We start from the raw sequence: 20,377 nt of genomic DNA, 5'->3' as shown, positions 1-20,377 counted from the left end.
GGAGTGGATTGGTGGCTCAGCTGCAGCTCGCACTTCTATTGGATCCCTGTCAAAATTACAAAGAAAAACAGCCTCATGGGTGCTATTACTGCATCAACAAGCAACTTCTTTTTCATTAACTACCTTGAGGTGTGCTCTACAGGGTTACAGCAGCACTCAACACTCATATTTGACTGATTTTGTAGCTTGATGGAAACCTGCATCCACCGCGTAATGCAGTTTTGATAATGAGCGCAGACTGAACATGCATTAACTCGACAAAAGTGTTTTGCAGGGAATTTTATTGGTAATTATTTTGGTAACGGTGCAAAATGATTATTCTAATGACCACTTTGTGAGCTGTTTAGATGCAGGAGGCGAGACGATTGCTCTTCTTCAGAGTATGCTGTAATTTCAAATTACTGTATATGCACCTGCGTGTGCACCCATGTGCCACAGATAAACACCGGCTCTGTAGACGCTGTTTCCACCGCTATAATTCATCCAAATGTTTCCCCTTGTCACTCAAACCTCTTTCTTATCCCCTACAGATGTGGTAAATTTACTCTCTGTCTGTCACACACACACACACGCACACACACGCACACACGCACACACTACGTCAGGTCTTACGAATGGGCCGAGGCGCTGCTGGCCCAGCCCATGACTGATTACCATATAGATGAGAGGTTGGGGAGTAAACACAGCCGTCATAACGAGGGTGATAAATGAATCTTGATTGGTTATTAATTACTCAGCCAATTAAGCCCTCCTCCATATTCAGATCAGATGATGGGAAGCTGCAGAGAAATGGATCTCATGATTTTACAAGGAGATGTGATGAAAGTTAAAGGGTCTGATGTGCTGGACAGCACTGGAACATTTCCGAGTATTTAGTAAATGCGTGCTGATGTTTCACTGCGAGGGTTTCATGATGAGTTCTGTTATTTCGTAGTCTTACAGGAAATTTCTCCTTTATTTTCTGAACTGTTGTTGAAAGTGTTTGTCTCGGAGACATGCTGGCGATTCAGGTGATGTCTGCTCTGATAAATGTACAAGGAATTGCCTTCCTAGCTGTGTGCATTTGGTAGTCTAAGAAGGTCAAAGTAATGATTTGCATCATTTTGATGTAAATAAATGCTTCTTTTGGTTCACTCTGTCACTGACAGACAGTCGCCACCCAACCCTCACATTTCCAACGGCCAGAGGCACAATCATTTTTATTTCCACTTGGCTGGAGACAAATGATGTCCCCACTGACTAAGAGGATGTCTGGGTGCTTCTCCTGCACATATTTAGTCCCTGGATACCTGCAATTTTAAGCTGTCAAGATTTTACTCCAAGTCGAGTCAACTTTCATGGCAGCTTTCTGCTCCGCAGAAGCATCTGATGAATGTCCGTCCATGTGGAAAGAACGGCGGTGTGCTCTGAGCCCTGAAGAAGAAAGGGGTCCATCACTGTCACGCACGCGGGCATGTACTGTCCTGTAGGTCATACAGTGGTAAGAGAAGAAGTGTTGAACCGGTCTCTGAACCAGATCACGGACAGATATAGACCGAACTCTCTACTTCAAACACCTGAGCGAGCACCAGCCTCCCGTGCAGAAAAAACATGGTCACATAATGCTGGCTTCAAAAGTGAGACAGTCCCAGGACACTCGTGTTAAAATTTCATGATTGAAGTACTTGAAAAAAGGTTTTTAAAAACGTCCTCAAAACATTTTCAGTTTGAGAAACGCTTCGTCACTCATCCAGGTGACTTTGCATTATGACTCAAACTAGCACCGCTGAAGGTAAATGGCTGGGAGGTCAGCTACTTGATCATGAACGTTTCTCCCACTGAAAACGCTGCGTCCAGATGAACAGAATCAACTTTTGTGGATTTACTTACCTGGATTATTGAGCGTGCATCAAGACCTTTTACAAAAGTTGTTTTTAAATAATGCGGAGCCTACAATTAAATGCTGTCCTGCACACGTTCTCAGTCCCAAAGCGTAACATTTTACACTAGGTGACAAATCATCAACACATTACGTTTCCGGCTACCCACCACGTTCCTAAATGACGACCTCGGAAAAATGAGGAAATATGAGAACCGTCCGGACTCAATCTACACATGTTCACTCTTTTCCTTCAAATCGCTTCGAAACACGCTATTTAACGTCATTAAAGTCCTGGTTAAGGTCAGGAATAAGGTTAGGTTTAGGGCTACAATACAGGGCTGGAACGTCTATTACCGCGGGAGCGTCATTCCACTGGATTTCATTCATAACTCGGCGCGTACCATAACAACGCGGAAGGTCTCCTTCCGTGCTCCTCAGGAACGCCGCGGGACGTGACAAAACGTCACCCTGTTACGCCTCGGGAGTGAGAACGGGCTGATATAACATGAGATCTCATCCTGTACCAAATCTCCCCTTGTGGGACAATTAAAGGATTATTCTATTCTATTCTATTCTATTCTGTACATGAGATCTCATCCTGTACTTGGGATCTCGATTCTCCACATTAGATTTCCATCCAGTACAGCAGCGAAAGCCTTTTGCACCAAATCGCCCGGCCAGCATTTGCATTTTGCAGACAAAAAGGCTGAAATGACAGAGATACTGTATGGTTCTGATGTTATCATAGGGTGCATCACTTTGCAGTGGAATTTTTATTTTAGAAGTTATGATCCGAGCACATTCACACCGGCTTAAGTTCATGGACGACATCAACAGTTAGCACGAATGACTCGAGGCCTTCAGGGGTAAAACTCGTTCAGTGTGAACAGGTTTTGTGTGTATAATAGATTCAGCAGATATTCGACTTTATTGTCAGAACTTTCAAGTTCTCATAAAAGTCCTTTCAAAGACTCAGCATACACATCCACACACACACACAGCTGAGCGCAGTGAACCACATCTGTCCTTCACAGCAGTCTGTCTGTCAGAGTCTCTGACTGACTGTCAGGAACCTTCAGAAGCATCAGCTGACGTGTGGACACATCAGCTGACGTGTGGACACATCAGCTGAAGACCTTCAGTCTGCACATTTGTGTCCGTGGCTACTGTTCTTTTTAAAGCAACCTGTCACTAAATCAAAATGTTCTGAACAGAAATCTGTGGAAAGATTTTTTCCCCCAAAAAGCCAATCATGTTGTTACGTTTGTAGTACAGAGGTTTAAATGTGCTGCAGGTAGACCTGTATTCTCTATGTGCTGCATGGCCTTTCCTCTTGATGATCATACTTACACTCTGTACTGAACCATGAATGAAGCCATCGGACAGAATAACATCGGGTACGGGAGGGTTGGGGGATTTTTTTGTGGTAAAGTTTTTCACGTATTTCTCAGTTATTTTGTAACTGGTTATGCTGGCCATGCAGTTAATGCCCCAGTAACAGTAAAGTTAATGTTATGGCTCTCTATGTGATGATGGCCCACAGGTACTGCCAAGATGGCAGCTGAATAACAAACCTGACTTTTGACTGAATGAGGACTTGAGATTTGCACGATCATTTTCCATCCATACTAAACCTGCAGAATCAAACTACAAGTTTGATTCTTGCTTTTCTTAAAATGTGCATTAACTGGAGGCCAATCTCTTTTATTGTTTTTGTGTGAAACGTTTGGATGTGTATGGGCGAATAGACCCACGTTATGGGCAATAACTACATATTACTACTATGTAATAAGTTCGTATCAAACCATGTGTGTTATGCTGTAGTGCTGAGAACCATAAACTGTTAATGGTGGAATTTCAAGTTTTACCATTACCTTCATTTTTTAGTTAGCTGTATATTTCCATTAAAACAGCTCCTGTAAGACAGAATTTCTTGAACAAAGATCTCTGTGTTGGAAAATGCTGAAGTCAAAGTCACTGCACGTTCCCTCCGGCTGCTGAGTCATGGCCACTTTTCACTCTTCACGATCTCCGTGTTTGTTCATCAGTCTTAGTCACTGCTGTTTGTGTTTTCTTTCAGGATGGTACCGAGGGTTCTCGACGAGGAAGCCAAATGTCAAGGTGAGCCAGGCTGACAGCTTTGGTTGTTCAAAGCTTTTCTCTCAGACCAACTTTTGCTCCTGATTTATTCATTTCTATTTATTTGATCAATGCTGAGAAAATTGCTGTTTATTTAGCTGCTGTCTGTAACTGCATGTGACGCAAACTTATGCAAATAAATACCAGATACATTTTTTCTGTTCATTTCTCCTTTTCAACATTTACTTTTCAGAATTTAAACTTCACTCTGGTAGATCGTGTTAGACACTCTGAAGATATGAAGCTAATGTAACAAAATGCATAATTGATGAGAGTAGAGAGGTGAAATTATGGGAAACAAAGAGGTAAAAGTCGTGAGATGCTTTTATGGTTGGCACAGCTGCTGGTAATGTATTGAACTCACGTCTCACTCTCACCAGAACTCATATAGTGTAACGTGGAGATGAAGCCAGCCGCAGTGGTGTGCAGCTGGATAGCGAATGAGCGACTTCTAACTTTCCACAAGTACTCATTTATTTTAAATATCAAAAAAATAAAAGTGCCAGCTCTACTACACGTTACTTGAGAGCACACAGTCTGCGTACATAGGGAAGAATCCATTACAGAGACGCTACACAGTGAAGAAGAACAAAAAGGGCGTGACCTGCCAGTCACGAGTCAAGAGACGCCACCATGTGGTGCTACACTGCATTGCAACAGCAACTGTTATAATAGCCTACACTTGGGTGGGCTGCATAAGTTTTTAAATATCTGATTAAATACACTTGGCTACTCATTTCTTTTCTTAAACATTAAACTATGGAGCCAGAAGCACAAAGCCATCTGTAGTAGATCTGCTAGTAGACTGAACCGTCTCTTACTTTGAAATTTCCGACAGTGCTAACTCCGCCTCTCCAGAAATCTGAGGCATGTTCTTATTCTACCAAGAACTTTTGTTTGCTGATCGCCATGGCATCAATCTCTGCTTCTGTCAGGCTTTCCATACAAACCTAATCTAACAACAAACATCTGTTTCACAAAGCAGGCAAGAAGAGTAACTTTGAGCAGCACTTACTATTAGACATGTTTTTCTTTTGAAACACATTTGATTGAAGGATTGTGTCTCATCCTTGGCTGCTGTACTCAGATGTTTAATCTCTAACCTTTGCTCTGACAGAGTGCTACTCTGGCTCTACTTTAAATTATCCTGCTAAAGGTCGCTAATATAACAGCTAGCTGCTGGTTGGACAGACCTTTGCTCATCTGTAGTACCTTCCTGCACTGAGAATATAAAGCCAACATGGCTACGGGACATTTTTTTTAGCTGAAACTTGTAACACCTGGTAGTTGGTTCAGACTGGGGTTGGATCACATTCACACCATAAATGAAGCGCCTCCTCCAAAGGGTCCCGGTGCAGTCCTTTGGGTCTCCCTCGATTACTGTGTTCATATCTGCACACATCAACCACACCGAGGGGGAAAATGGACCAGAGTTCAATTTAAACGGACTAAACACTGCAGGTGGGAAAACACCCGTAGTACTACTTAGTTTAAGTTTCTTTGTGGTAACTTTTAGGTTTCTTCAAATTTTTTGAAAACAAAAATCTAAACTGCTGGCAGGCATTCTTTGAAACTAGGACAAAGATTGTGTGTCAATATTTTGTCCTATCAATACAAAGTGTTTCTTTCTGATCCAGCATCACATTACAGGAATGTGTTCGTTGCAGCCAGACTCCACAGAGACAGCGTTTTATAAGAACATGTATGAAGACCATGACAGCATGCTGTACGGGGAATTTCACCGCATGTCTGCAGAGAAAGTGATTCAGTGTTTTCACCCATTCATCTCACAAATATCTGACAGAGCAAACTCACCTAATTGACCCTGCTGCCCACACAAGAAGCCTTACAGCTTAAGCTTTATTTGTGCCATTCACTGGTATATACAACTCAAAGCATGCTGTTCCACTTTAAGTCTGTTTACTCGCCTCTCGAGCACTTCTGTAACACAACTGACCTGCAGCCATGTTCGAAACTCTGAGGAACACCAGAGCTGCTGCTGCTGCTCCAGCTAAAGGCTGTGTTAAGACTCAAGGCAACCACAGACAGATAAACCACACCTGAAAAGCTCTCCTCCTAACAGGTTTGTTTGTCAGAGAGAAGAAGTCACAAACAACTAAGGATCTGGCTGAGATTAAGAAAAACATTTACCCGCATAGATCATTGGGAAAAAGATGTCAGTTTCCAAGTGAGAATAAAGATTTGGCTCTGGAGCGATGGATAAAGGTCAGGAGGTCTGAGTCCAGACTGACCCTGTAGCTGCATCAGCCAAGAAGAGAAGTAGATGAAGTGATGCACCCATCATGCCCAGTTAGTGCCCGTTGTACAAGCCTGTGTGAGTGTTATGATGTGAGGTTGCTTCAGTTGGTCAAGTCCAGGTTCAGGATATCAGCCGACCACCTAAATGTACTCAGTTACAGCATTTTCTGCTGAACCCCTGAGAATCTGTGGATGTGTTAGTGAAGACTTTTCATCGCGGTCAAACTGTCACATCTGTAAAATTTAACAAAGTTCTGGACAGAAACGAATGTTATGACCTTCTATGAGCTTGTTACATTATTACATTTATGCCAAATGCTCAATGTCATCAAAGCTAAAGGCAGTCCAGTGAAGCGTGTGTGTGTGTGTGTGTGTGTGTGTGTGTCTTTGCTGTTTTTCATGGCTGGCTTTTTACTGCAACGTGACACTTTGAAGAGCAAGAATTGTTTTCTACCAGAACAAAACATGATTTTGTTCTGGTAGAGCCACAGATTTATTTTATCTTCCAGAAAAACGTCATCAGTTTCTGTAACATTCAGTCAGTGCTTGTTGCTGGCTCATGTTGAACGAGCAGCTTTCAATATAATGCTGCGTTCATGCTGTTACCTGAGAGCTTTGTGAGGTAATTTCTCTGCAAAATGAACGTGAGTCCGTAGAGATTATGTTTCATATGTTTCTTTTTGAGGATATCTAGTTAAAAATAAAAACAGAATGCAAAGATTTGCAAATCTCCTAAACCTTTAATTTATTCACACAGCACACAGTGGTGGAGTTCTGGGAGATCGATGCTGTCCCAAAATGATCTGCTCCACACTCCGGTTTGTCCCAGTCACACAAAAAGAAATTGGGAGACAGTTTTTTTTACAAAGGTAAAACTCATATGTCAGCTTTTTATTATATTTTGTGGAATGAATTAAGCAGAGTGTTGACTGTTTAATCTAACAGATTTTACTGGAGCTGCTTCCCTGAGCCTGTGATTCACACCAAGAGCTTTGTTTCCATCGCTCTCCCTTTTTAAAATCACCATGTCTGGCTCACATGCTAACAGGCTTGTAGCTTTTTTAGCCGGTTGTGTGTTTGGTCCTGGTCTGTCCATTTCCCCTCCTGTTTCATTCTCGGTCCATAAGAGGCTTTACTGTTTATCTGCTGCCTGCTCTGTGCTGCAGATAGGTGGCATGAAAGAGATCAGCTATTGCTTTGTTCTTTATTTTGTCTTAATGATGAGGCGGTGCCAGAAATAAAACAAGCCGACCTTCAGTTTGGATTTCAGGTGGATTTGAATGTCTCAGGAGGGAACTGTGAAAAACAAATCCCACATTTAGTGTCTGCTCTCTGTGTCGTTCAGTAATTTATTGATACGACCTTATTTCTTGTAATATCTCTGGCTGTGTTGTAATGCAGTAATGCACTGAGCAGCGATTTGTCACTTCTAAAATGTAAAGGTGATTTTCACTGAATATCTCATCATGGGGAGTTTGACTTCTGCTACTTGAACCAATACTAATGAACTTAAAATCAGTTTAGATTCATTTAAATATTAAAAAATAGTCTGATTTTTTTAAAACATATTCATTTCACTTTATTTGACTTTCCCATCTCTGTCACAGTTTCCTCTTCTGTACTCGAGTTTCTCTTGCAGAAGAAAAGTTGATCTCTGTGATTTAATAACTGGTTAAACTGCACACAGATTTTTTCCTGCATTCCTCTTTTTATCTCTTCAGGTGCGCCGGAGTTAATCGAGCTGCTGTTTGTGTGAGAGGATGGGAAACTGAAATAAAGTACACTCTCTACCAGCATCACAGCTTTCATATACACCAGGATGCAATTGTTCTCAGCCAAGGTTGAAATGCGATGAGCTGCATTTTCCAACAAATATGAGTCACCGAGGCTCGCTGTTTTCATAACTGCAATTCAGTCAGACAACTCATGTTTGAAATGACTTATTACTGTAGCAGAGTACGTTTGCTTTGGCATCTATAAGCTCTCAGCCTATCACATCCTACAAACACGTCGTATAGAAAGTCGGGAGTGATGAGTAAATTATCCTGTACAGGTGGATGTTGGGATGGTGGAGGGAATGAAACGGCAGCAGCAGCACTCAATTGGGGGGGGGGGGGGGGGGGGGGAGAGAGAGAGAGCAGCAGTGCAGCTCGAGCTGACTGCAGTCTGTAGCTCCTGAGTTTTGCTTCATTTCAATAACATCCATTTCTTTTTCTTGTGTGACTCACTGGTGACATGAAGCTTGCTAAATAGTGGTAAATGTGATGTTTTAGATATTGGGAAAATATCTTCAAAGTATTTTACAGAGAAACTTCACTGAACTCATCAGAATGAACATTTTAGGAGCATTGATGCTAATGAGTCATTTCACTCATTCTTACTATTGATAAGCAGAGATAAGTGAGATTTCCATGAGAGCGTGTCATAAGTTAACAGTTATGTTATATCTATATAATCCTTCCTTACGGCAGACCAGTCTAGAGTGGGCTGTTGTGTGGTGCTTGATATACGACCGGGCACTGCGCTGTATTTCTGTGATGTCAGTCCCATGATGCTCCCCAGCAGCTGATAAATGAAGCAGAAGGACCGTTCTTCTCTCTGCTGCAGATCTGGCTGTTAAACCACAGAGTGAGGTTTTAAAATCTCAGGTTTTCTTCACAGTGACTGTGTCGCAGTGCTCCGAGGATCCTATCGGTTTGTGGTTCCCCTTAAATAAGTCATACGTAGGGTAAGTTTTAAAAAGCTGTTCTTTAAAAAGCACCTCAGGTGCACATTAAATGTTATGGTTGAATCTGTGAAATAAGCCAGAGTGCCAGTAAAAATCAGGTCTTGTTGAGAGGTCGCATCTCCAGGGAAGCTTTGCCTTGACTTGCCGAGGACCAGTTTGGCTGTGGGCGATGCACCACCATTCAAATCTGTGGGTTGCAGCAAGGGCAATAGGATTCAGCACAGCAGGCATAATAAGAAAGAAAAAGTTGAAGCTCAGGCTTCCTCATGCAAATGTCAGTGATCTAGGGAGGCCTGCAGTAGAGCGCTGCTTATCAAAGACTGCTCGTCTCCAACCTGCATCTTTACACCGACTCTTAGTTTGGCTGCCACTGAAGCCAGGAAGAGCAAAATGGAATAAAACAGACGTGTCAGGATCCAGAACCCTGTTCTTTTAAATATTTGTTCATGTTTTTACTCAAACTCTGATGAATCGGAAGCTCCTGTAAAAGTATTTGATTTGACCCGTCATTCATAGCTAATCTGCAGACATGGTAGGTTAGCTGAACGGCTAACAGATTAGGTGCTTTGCAGCCCACCTCCACCACAGCTCCTTCCTTTCTTGCTGGGCGTAGTCATAGCTGATGGCTGCTCCATCCTGCACGGAGCCCATGCTGCTGCTTTCCCACAACAGAACCAAACTAGCAGATGTTTCTGTTAACTGACGTGTGAATGCACTGCTAATGTTAAACAGCAGACATACTGCAGATGCATACGTTTGCATGTATGCATGTTTTTCAGTTATCAGACATCCAAAATGCTGCAGCAGACCACTCACAGCCTTACGCACATATTTGTTTATTACTTGCAATTAAACTGAGTGAAACGTAATATTCAGCGGCGCTGCCTTTAGCATGTTTGCAGCTTTTGTAGTGTACAGACTCCTTCAGTCAGTCAGAGTAGAAATGGGTGTCATGCTTAGTTAAACCTGAACCTCTGGCCTCTGGTTATGTCATCCTTGTGGTAGAAGAGTAGGTAGCTGGAGAAGAAGAAGTGATGGCACATTTGAGCAAACACTAGAAGTGAGAGAAAACATCCAGAGACAGCCTGTGGGCAGTCTAAGCAAGAAAGTTGGATTTTATATAACCTCAGTGTGGACAACTCCACACACATAAGTTAAAGATGATGGCTGTGCTGCGATTTAAGAGTAATTCGCTTTTTCTTACTTTTCTCTCTCACACACTGCTTCTGTCTGAGTGCAGCAGCTCAGACAGAAGCAGTGAAGAGCAAGGCCTCCCACTGTGATGCAGTAGTGTCCAGAGATTGTTCTGGGTGCTGGAAACAAATAAAAAGTTATTAAATGTGAGGAAGTTGCTACAAAGGCAACATTAGATGAACTGAAGCCTGATGGTCACTGCTGTGAGTCTGAGCGATGTCAGACACAGTGATTGTATCAAAACAATAAAACCCATCAACTACGAAGTATTTGAATATTTCTGTACGCGTCTACTGAGAAACAGAAGCAGTTACAACGTTGCAGTCGTTGCCATCTGAGGTGCCGATTAGTCTGACTAAAAAACTGTCCGATGCACCTGAACAAGCCCCGCCCTTCAACCCAAAGCATCCACTCCCACCATCCCACTGCCAGACACTACAGATGGGTTTATACATTTTTGGGTGACACAATAGTGACTTACACTGGAATTTGGTTGATAGTTTGTCTGCTTTGATTGTAGTTAAACGCTACCAGTAGTAAAAGCTTTGGTTGTGTTAACAGTGTATGGAAAGTGTGTGGAAATTCATTATGTGTGAGTTTAGTGCAAATCTGTGTGACACGAGCTCAAAGAGCCAACGTGTGATTGAGCCCACTCGCGTGCATTCCCACCTTTGCGTGCCTTGTTGTGCTGTGTGATGGTTTCTGTGTGTGTGCACCGTCTCGTGTGTTTTCGCTCTCTCTCTCCCAGCAGAGAGGCATCAGCCCAATCCTGTTAGTTCCACTCTAATCACCTGGTTTCTCCACAATGGGCTTGCTGGTTGAAACGAATCGCTGTGTCTCCCGGAGGAAATGCCTTCCTGCTCAGAGTCTGCTCTAATTCAGCTGCACTGTAAAAACTTCACACGCTGAGGTTCATCAGCGTTCAGATTACCGCAGCCGTCGGGGCCACAGAGAGGGCAGCTCGCACTCAGTGAAAGCAGCGTTTCTCAAAGCTCTGATCTGAGAGCTGCTGTGGATCGCTCTTTGTAAAAAATGTCTGATTTTCTTTTATTTGTTGGCAACAGAGAAGGGCAGTAACGTGTTACTTGTAACGCATTACTGTAATCTGATTACTTTTTAAAAGTAACAAGTAAAGTAAGGGATTACTATTGCAAAAACGGTATTTAGATTACCGTTACTTTCACGCAGGAACGCTGCGTTACTGCGTTACTAAAACCATGATTTTTTTTGCGAGAATGTCTCATGACAGTGACGTAAGCGAGTGCGACGTTCGTGACAACAGCTGTGTGCAGATCAACAAAGGATAATATATCGAGTGCAGAGAGAGTATGAGCGTGCAGCGTTTAAAGCGTGGAAGTACTGACCTTACTTTGAGTTTGATTCCATAAAAAGTGACAAAAACATTAGTGTCCGCTGTGCGTGGGAAGAAAACTTCTTTTTACAGCGAAAAAAACCCTAAACTTCCAACAAGCACCGAGTAGCTACGACGTAATGGGAAACTCACAGAGAAACTCGCGGATTCTTCCACTGACCGCAGCACACCTGCACCAGGGTAAATCTCCGCCTGCCCCACTCCTGCTTTACAGGTGAAAATAGAGCAACAGGACCGCTGAGTCTGTGACTTTATTTATTTTCTGCTGTGTTTTACTTGCATCTATTTGAAAGACTGAGTGTAAACACAAAAAATATTTTATTTTATGTGCTGGAATGTGCAGAAAATAAGTTTAAATGTTAAACTAATTTCTTCCAGTCAGAGAATGTTGCATATAATTAAATGTTTGCTTGATGCATAAAGTTAAAAGATTAAAACTAATAAAACAAGTTTTAAAAAGAGACTTTTCCATTTGATTACATTTTGTATGATGGATTATGCAGAAAAAGTAGAATTGGGCTGAAAGATCTATCACTTTATCACCTATTCAGGTTGTAAATCGTGTTTTTAAAAAGTAACTAAGTAACTAAGTAATTAATTACTTTTGAAAATAAGTAATCAGTAAAGTAACGAGATTACTTTTTGGGGGAATTAATTAGTAATTAGTTACTGATTACTTTTTTCAAGTAACTTGACCAACACTGGTTGGCAATATGTTTAAATCTGCAGTATTTTAATCTAACAGAGATGTTGTTGGAAATTTAGTCTTTCTGTTGCTAAATTATTACAGTTTGGTGTATATGTTTTTGGACAATGACACTTTTCTTCCTCACTTTGCCTCTGAACACCACTGCAGGGGATTTCAGTCCAAATTCAGTCCCAACTTTCAGCTTTAATTCAAGGAGGGTTACAAAAGTACTGAATTCACCATTTAGGAATTACTGTACACCTGAGTCCCTCACACTCAGGACTCATTGATATGTGTCTGTGTGTGAGGGTGTATTCAGGGACCAATAATTGGAAGTTTACTGTACTTGTGGGGACCAAAACCCGTCCCCATGAGTTTGAAGCCATTTTTGAGACTCAAAATGTGGTTTTAGTGTCAGGGTTACAGTTAGGTTATGGTTAGGTTTAAGGTCAGGGGCTGGAGAAAGCATTCTGTCAATAAGATGTTGATATGAAATGATATGATGATATGAAAACACAGCGAGTGTGTGTGTGTCCGGTCACCCTTCACAGCAGAGATTAAACCAATCAAGATAGAGTTTCAGGGAAAAAAGAACCCAAACACACACTGACAGTGGGAGAGGCTTCTGGGCCTGCGCTCGCTGTGCATCAGTCTGGTCATGAATTTAAAAACAGCTCAGTTTGACTCTCTGCTCTCATGTTCTGCCCTCTGCTGCTCTCTGCAACAATCCAAAACGTGTCAATGAGGACAGTCGCGGTCATTGTACACTCTCATCTTCAAAATGTTGGTGAGCTTTGGAGCTTGTTTGGTTCGTCAGCATCCACTTCAAAGAGTGACAGCACTCTGTGTGCCAGACAAACATTTTAAATAAATCATATACAAATATATTTATAATATTCTTTAAGAAGTCTGAGCTGTGCTTGATATCTCCGATGCTTCTATACTCTGCTTTCAAGGCACACAGTTTAAAATAAATACATTTATGCATTTTTAATGCTGACAGCATTTTGACTTCTTTGGTTTTACACAGATTATCTCTTCAGTATGTGCAAGATTAAATATGATTCATAATTTGGAGATTTTTCAGTCAGCCAGTAGTTATTAGCATCAGTGCTCATCACAGTAAAAGTCACGGAAAGTGAAAAAGGATCCATAATATTAAAAACAAGAACTTCTGTAAATGTAATTCAGCCACACTTCAGTTCAGATACGATTCAAACATCAAGCAAAAGGAACAGAAAATCTAAACAGACTGCTCAGTCCATCAGAGGCATGATGGGAAACAGAGGCCGTCACTGCAGCCTGCACTTATTACACTACAGGACTGCTGAGTGAACCTGATGCAGTTTGTAACGTCTCACATGTCACGTGATCTTTTTGTCATACCAAACATGTAAAATATCACGGGAAGTTCTGTCAGTGTGGAAAAATGCAGTGACACCGCTGTCTTTAATATTTCTGTGATCTTTACACCACAGTGTTTTACACTGTATGCAGCAGGTGGGAACTCTGTGGGCCTCTGTGGATTTAGCTGACCTTTAATCTTCAGAGCATTAGGCCAGAGTTACTGAGCAGCTGCAGGATAAAAAACAGAGAGAAGAGGGAGATGCAGAGCTCCTCGCTGCAGCCGAAATCAGCAGACATAGAAGGATTCTCAGTGCGGGGAGATTACACCTGGCACAGTCCAAATATATATGCTCCTTCACTGTCTGGAGCTGCTGCTGGTCTCTGCTTGTGTTAGAGAGAAACAGTCAGAGTCATCTTTCAAGTGAAGTCAGAAAAACAACGAGAAACTGTGTCTGTGAACTCAGGACACATCTTTGTCCAGATGTTGACATTTGACCTGGTTTAAAAACCAAAGAATCTCAGGCTGGTGCTCACATTCATATTCAGTCACTCCTTTCAGCTTAATAAATTATTAAATTGACCTAAATTAAACCGTTTTTAAGGTCATCAAACTTTCCCTATTGGAAAAGTTTCATTGTGATGCTTTTAAATCGAGGGAAGAAGATTAAACATTAAATATCAGTAAAACACGTTGCACATCTTGCTCTCTCGTTCCTGCCACATGCATGATCATTTTCTGTCCTTTGTATCTCTGATAACTCTGAGCAAAGATGATGGCAGATGTTTTGGACTCAGTCACTCGTCATGATTGTTTCTCTCTGAGAGAGCGAAGTCGTTGCACACAGCGAGTCCTGAAAGTTTAAGGGTTCGGCTTTGTTGAAGCTTCATTGTCACGTGTTAAGTTCAAGAGTGCAGCGCACTGAAGACTGAACACACAGGCTGGCCCAGCACATCGTCCTCAACTACATCAGTTAGCATGGTTCAGCGGGAGACGCAGGAACAAGGAAGTGAACAGTCTTCATTTTTTTTTATTAAATAGAAGTTGAAGCCAAAAATCCAGGAAAAAAAGCTATTAAATGCATTTTTTAAAAACAGCACCACAGCATGATGTGGACTCCAAAACAGTTGGGACAGGCGCAGAGATGCAGCACCGACAACAGCTCAGCCAGCAGGAAAACGCTGCTTTGGGAATTTATGCGCCTCGGAGCTGATCCCAGAGGCAGAGGGTGCCAGCTTTATTCGGCTTGTACGATTGGTACAAAATTAAGTCATAAATGTTGATGGAGCTGTTTTTATGACTGCACCAGTGCGAGCTGTTTCTGCTTTAATTCCTCTGTATCTCACTTCATACCGTAAAATGTGACATGGCAGCATTCGCCCTTATGAGAACAAACATAAAATTCCACTTTTCCTAAAATGAAATTTGCAAAGGAGGCAATGACACACAGGATTATCCGCCGTAAAAGCCCATCGTTTCACTAGCTGGGATCACATCCACGGTAACGATGGCCGATGAGGGACGAGGAAGTGTGAAATGGTGCTGCGGTTGGGGGAAGCTCCCAGGCCGGCAGATCCTCATGTACTAACGAGAAATGAATGAAGGAAAGGAAAAGAGGAGAAGAGAGGGGAAATGATCGGGAAGGGTGGGGCATGAAAATGAGAACAGCAGGTATTGGTGGAGGGGGGCTTTTATAGCTTGAGGCCGGCGGGGGCGTGAAGGAGGAGTGGTCCGCTCCTGAAATTCAGATGATATCTCCACACAGTGACGTCTGCCGGTGTGTGATTTCATAAAGGTTAAATGCAGTAAATGACTGTGCCAACGTGGCAAACTGCTCCTTACAACATATAGTCATATTTAGATTTAGCTGCAAAGATCTAATGAAGTGAGAGAAAAATATAAAGCAGCTGCTGTATACTGATGCAGTTTAAATCCTGCCTGCTGTGAAGGGATTCACTTAAAATGCATTATTTACTTTTTAGTTTAGCAGGTTGACTCGCCCGCGTAGTCTCAGATGGATTTTTCCACCAAAATACCAACAGCTTTGTGCCTCTTCATTTGAACCAACCTTGCACCTGTTTGGACTTCTCCTCCCAGCGCTGCACCCTGCCCTTCGTGCTGGGCACCAAAATACCACGCAGATGCTTAAGGCGGATTTCAAGGTCAGGAAAATATCAAACGGTCAGAGCTGTCTTTGCCGGCTCGCTGCACTGCAACAAAAACGGGCCCTGAAGCTGCAGCACCAACAACACTCCACACTCTCTGTGGAAGCCTGTGTTTACACCGGTACCTGTGAACGTGTAATCATCCAGTCGACGAACGTAAGACGAACCTGGTGTTATCCAATGACGATATCACAGGAGAGATGTAGAGTGTGAATAAATGAGCGCTCGGGCTGAGGGCGAGGCGAGCTGTTCCTCTTTCGTTACAGATGTGATGTTTTCTAATCAGCTTTGGTTTGTAGTTGATTGATCACACTGGGCCAGTTAATGTAATTTGCCCAGTGAATAGAAACAATCCTTGAAGAGCTCGTCTGAGTCAGAGTGGGCTGAGAGAAACATTGCCTGGAGACGTTTCAGTCAAAACGCAGCGACTCCAACTGAAATGTGATGAAAAGCAGCAGGAAGGTGGAAAACTGATGTGTTTGTTTATTGTCACTCAGACCTTGTGCTTCTTTTGGACCTTGCTGTCAGGTGACATAACCGCCAAGTAAAACTAGATGCGACCGTCTTCCTAAAATATCAACCGCGAGTCGGAATTTGAATCCAATCAGGACGACCTGCACGGTTTAAACAGTCTTACATAAAGAGAGAGAGAGCGAGAAACCTTTGTCTGCTCTCACCTTCCTGAAGCTCGTCGCACCGACTCGCTGCAGTGGAAATCTCTCCTCCTCAGAATATTTAGAAAGACATTCATTGTTCAAGAATCAAGTAACAACAATGGCGGTAGATGTACAGTTCTGCAATTGTGATGTAATCACTGTTATTTTATCATCCGAGCCTATCAGAGCTGCTGTGTGAAATTATAGACCAGCGTGCTTTATGATGCTGCACGGAGCTCAGTGTGGGAATTGCACCATCCTCCTTTTTTTCTCTTTTCCTCTTGGGATCTTGAAAAGGGGCCTGATGCAACACAGGGGCTCATAATAGGACTGAATATATGGGTGTGTTAGGGTTAAGTTTAGAAGATAAACTCGCTCAGGACAATAGAGGAGGCAGGAGAGTGAATCACAGCTGCAGAGTCTTTTCTAGCTTTCAGATTGTTGCAGAAATGACTGGAAGACAATGAAACGCGGATTATCCGAAGCTCATCGGCAGGTGTGATAAGAATGAAACAAAAGAGACTGTAATTGGTGTACAGCAGCAGAGCAGTGAGCTGGAAACAAAAGACAGAGAGTGTGTCCTGTATGATGGCACGAAAAGAACGAGGAAGAGAAAAATGTCCAAGAGAGCAAAGGACCGGCTGAGATGAAACAAAAAGAAGGATCTTAAAAAGTATTTTAACCGTGTAAAAACATTTCCTGTGCAACTGATGATCCAGGAGCATCGTCTCACCCACTGATGCTAAGAGGCCGTGTTGAGATGAGTGTGCTAAATGAGCTAAAAAGTTGAAACCGGTACATTAAGAATGCTACAGAGTGCTAATGTTTTCAGCTCCGACATGAACTTTTGCAGCGCTTCGTAGCGGCGCGCTCGGCTGACTGCGGTGCAAGTTCACAGGTGCTTCAAACTCAATATGTCGACTTTTAAAGTGTTTTATTAATATATGTTCACCACCCACTGCTCAGTTTGCACGGAGCAGTAAGGACTTTCTTTCGCTTCATGCTGCACTCATTCCTTTCACACTGAGTGCTTCAACCGCTGAACTACGAGTGTCTTCACGAGTGTCTCTCACATGTAGCTCTGACTTGTAGAAGCTCTTTCAGTGGGTGTTGTGTGCAGACTCTCAGATATCTGAGCTCATTTCAGGCTCTGTGGCTTCTTAAACCCATCAACACTGAGAGTAAATGTAACCTGATTAATGTGGAATATTTCAGCCTTCCTTTTAGTTACACTGAGTGAAGTTAATATATTTTGGAAATATTTTAATTTAGTATCAAGAGCTTTTTGACACGGAGAGCTAAAGCTTGGCATGTTTGTAAGAAAGAATATATATAAATATAACCTTAATAACCCAAACTGCATCGCCTTATATTATCATGTTGTTCTTATATGTCTCTGTGCTTGGACACAAACAGGGTCTGCAGTTTTCTTTGGTAGATATTTTGGGACCTTTGGTCTAACCGATGAAGCGCATTTTAATCACATTACAGTTATGTACAAATTGATGACGACATCATAATCAGACAGACCTACAGAAAGTCTGAAAAAATAAAAAACTGAAAAAAGAAACCTCATAAAAACAGTTTGCTGGTAAAAACACCTGAAACTGTAAATGTCAAACAGCTGTGAAGGCTGAAGTTTAGCTTCAGATAAACTTCAGCTGAGCCGGGCTGCTGCGTCATCATCAGGTGACGAGGAAGAGGCCCGACATGTCTGCCACCTCAGGATCAACCCTGAAAACAACGGTCAAAATTAAACTGTAACAATTTAACAGTCAGTAAAGTTTGTTCTCCGTGGTGTCGTAAAGTTACAATTTTGAAATGTCGGGAAGGACGAGCTTTACTTGTTTATGTCACGGCGGGAAACACAGATGTATTTATGGAACAGACCCAAACGCAGAGACAGGAGAAACCAACGAAGGTTTAACAATAAGTGAACCTTTATTGTGGCCGATACAAAAAACTGAAGAACAAGGTGAAGTGAAACAAGGGCGAAACTAAACTGAAACCTAAACTGGATAAAACTCTGACTATGAAGACAAGACCCTGTACGACCACAACAGACGACCCGACCAGGAACAGACGGACACAGAGGACTCAAATACACAGGAGGGGAAGGAGGGAAGTGGAAACACCTGGAGACACAAATGAACGTGAAGCCACAGGAGCGATGGAGACGCGAGCTGTGCGATTCTAATCTCACATAAAATGTTAGAGACTGTGTGAGAGTCAGAGTTATGATGACACAACAGACTGACCATGACTAAGATTACAACTACAATACAGAAAGTCTGTGATAGTCAGTACATTACAAGTTAATTAATTATCAGGATAATTAATTAATTATCTTTTATTTATACAAATATCTGATTAAAACATACAGAAAAAAGCCGAGAACAGCTCTCCATGCTATCCTCCATTTTCCTCCTACAGGTTTTACTTGTGTGTGATTTAAGAAGGACCAACATTAAGAGTGTTAAGGCAGCGACGTTAGTGAATGAAACTGGTGATTCATCACTTTCTAACAGCTTGGCTGGAGCGTAGACACCAATATAGTGTGTTTCCATACTGCTGCGTCTCCACCTTCAGAGGTGAGCTGACCCTGAATGATCTTCACCTCTGACAGCTCCTTTGGCACAAATTGAAATTCCATTTATAAAGTCTGATTGTAGTAAAGACGTGTTGAACAGTTCGTCTGTTCCTCAGGTTGTCTCAGGATATTTTCACTCAATTTTCCTTAATGCGGACGCCACAAAGTAATCTCATCTCAGGCAGAGATGATGCGTCAGCATCTTTTTTGGGTGGGAAGCGAGGAAGAGGAGAGGGAGCTGCCTGCTTCCACACCTGCAGAATTAAAACATTTATGACCCAGAGCGCTTTCACCGCTGGTCAGCAGCACAGTTACAAAGACCATCAATTATTTAGTCTGGAGGGATAATGTTAGGCCCAGACTGTTTTATTAAGAGCAAACATCAGCAGAGGTCACTGCTGGGTACGGTCCGGGAGTTTGTACCAGTCTGTGCATTTGCTTCAACTCTTTTCAGCCTATGGATGTGTTCGTTTTAGTTTGGTGTAAAGTTGCTCATCCTTTGAGAAGCAACCTTTGATTAAAAGTTTTACAAGTCTGCTGTTTGTTGTTAGAAGTTTGCACCCCGAGGAGAACGAATGAGACTTTTCTTTGTGTGCTCTTTAAAGTTTGCACAGAAATATGGAAACAGAGCAGAAGTTTCTGGCACAACCAAGAGAATAAGGTCAGAAACATCTTTCAGTCTTTGTTGTTTTCTTGTTTTGTCCTGGACAGCATCCGGACAAAAGGTTTCGAGCTTCCATGATCCCAACTGTCTTGCAACTCTTCTGCAGCTTTTCTGAAGGTCTTGCAAAGTTTTTCTTTGGACGTTGGCTGTTTTTCACTCATTTCTTTGTACCTGATCATTTTCAGAGGGATGCATGTTTGAGTTTGTTCAGCCTCATCACCGAACCGATGATGTGTCTACACATAACAGGCAGTTTTAAATTGTATCTTTAGGCACGTTGTTACCATCAGCCGGTCACAAAAACATCATTTGTTCTAATTTCTTTGTTTGAATCTGTTAAAAATACTAAAGATTACACAGTTTGACATAAAATAATGTTTTTGCACTAACCAGGTGATTCCCAAAGAGCTGTTAGTTAACTGGGCACATCTCTGCATGCTGTGCAGCGGCTGCTTAAAACAATCTGAGGAAACTGGACAAGTGGTGGCATGTCAGGCCTAAAAACAGGACCTGAGACATACATCTGGACCTTCAGCTGATCCCTCTGCTGTTCACTCAAAAGAAGTGGTCTCACTGGAAGCCAAGCTCGAGGGAGAGAAAGAGGCCTACCTTCAAATCGTTTAGATGTAGAGAGGATATTACTTTCTAGCTCCTCTAGTCCACACAGCGTTTCAGTCGCTCACTTTAAACACATACACGGCTTAACAAGAGCATCC

At 42.3% G+C, this 20,377-nt stretch overlaps 1 protein-coding gene across 9 annotated transcripts in view; it reads left to right on the top strand.

Moving 5' to 3' along the window:
- Nucleotides 1-20,377, top strand: part of LOC101477666 (dedicator of cytokinesis protein 3) — a 239,469-nt gene that overhangs the window by 90,874 nt on the left and 128,218 nt on the right. For all 9 annotated transcript variants that reach the window (XM_076884370.1, XM_076884369.1, XM_076884367.1 and 6 more), the window contains exon 3: nt 3,942-3,982. In XM_076884370.1, coding sequence (XP_076740485.1) covers nt 3,942-3,982 — 41 coding nt within the window. The remainder of the gene's footprint in view (nt 1-3,941; nt 3,983-20,377) is intronic.

Source organism: Maylandia zebra, linkage group LG5, assembly GCF_041146795.1.
Source record: "Maylandia zebra isolate NMK-2024a linkage group LG5, Mzebra_GT3a, whole genome shotgun sequence".
In the NCBI taxonomy this organism is placed as follows: Eukaryota; Metazoa; Chordata; class Actinopteri; order Cichliformes; family Cichlidae; genus Maylandia; species Maylandia zebra.
The sequence above is the reverse complement of the archived record's forward strand: the minus strand, read 5'-3'. Positions and strand labels throughout refer to the sequence as shown.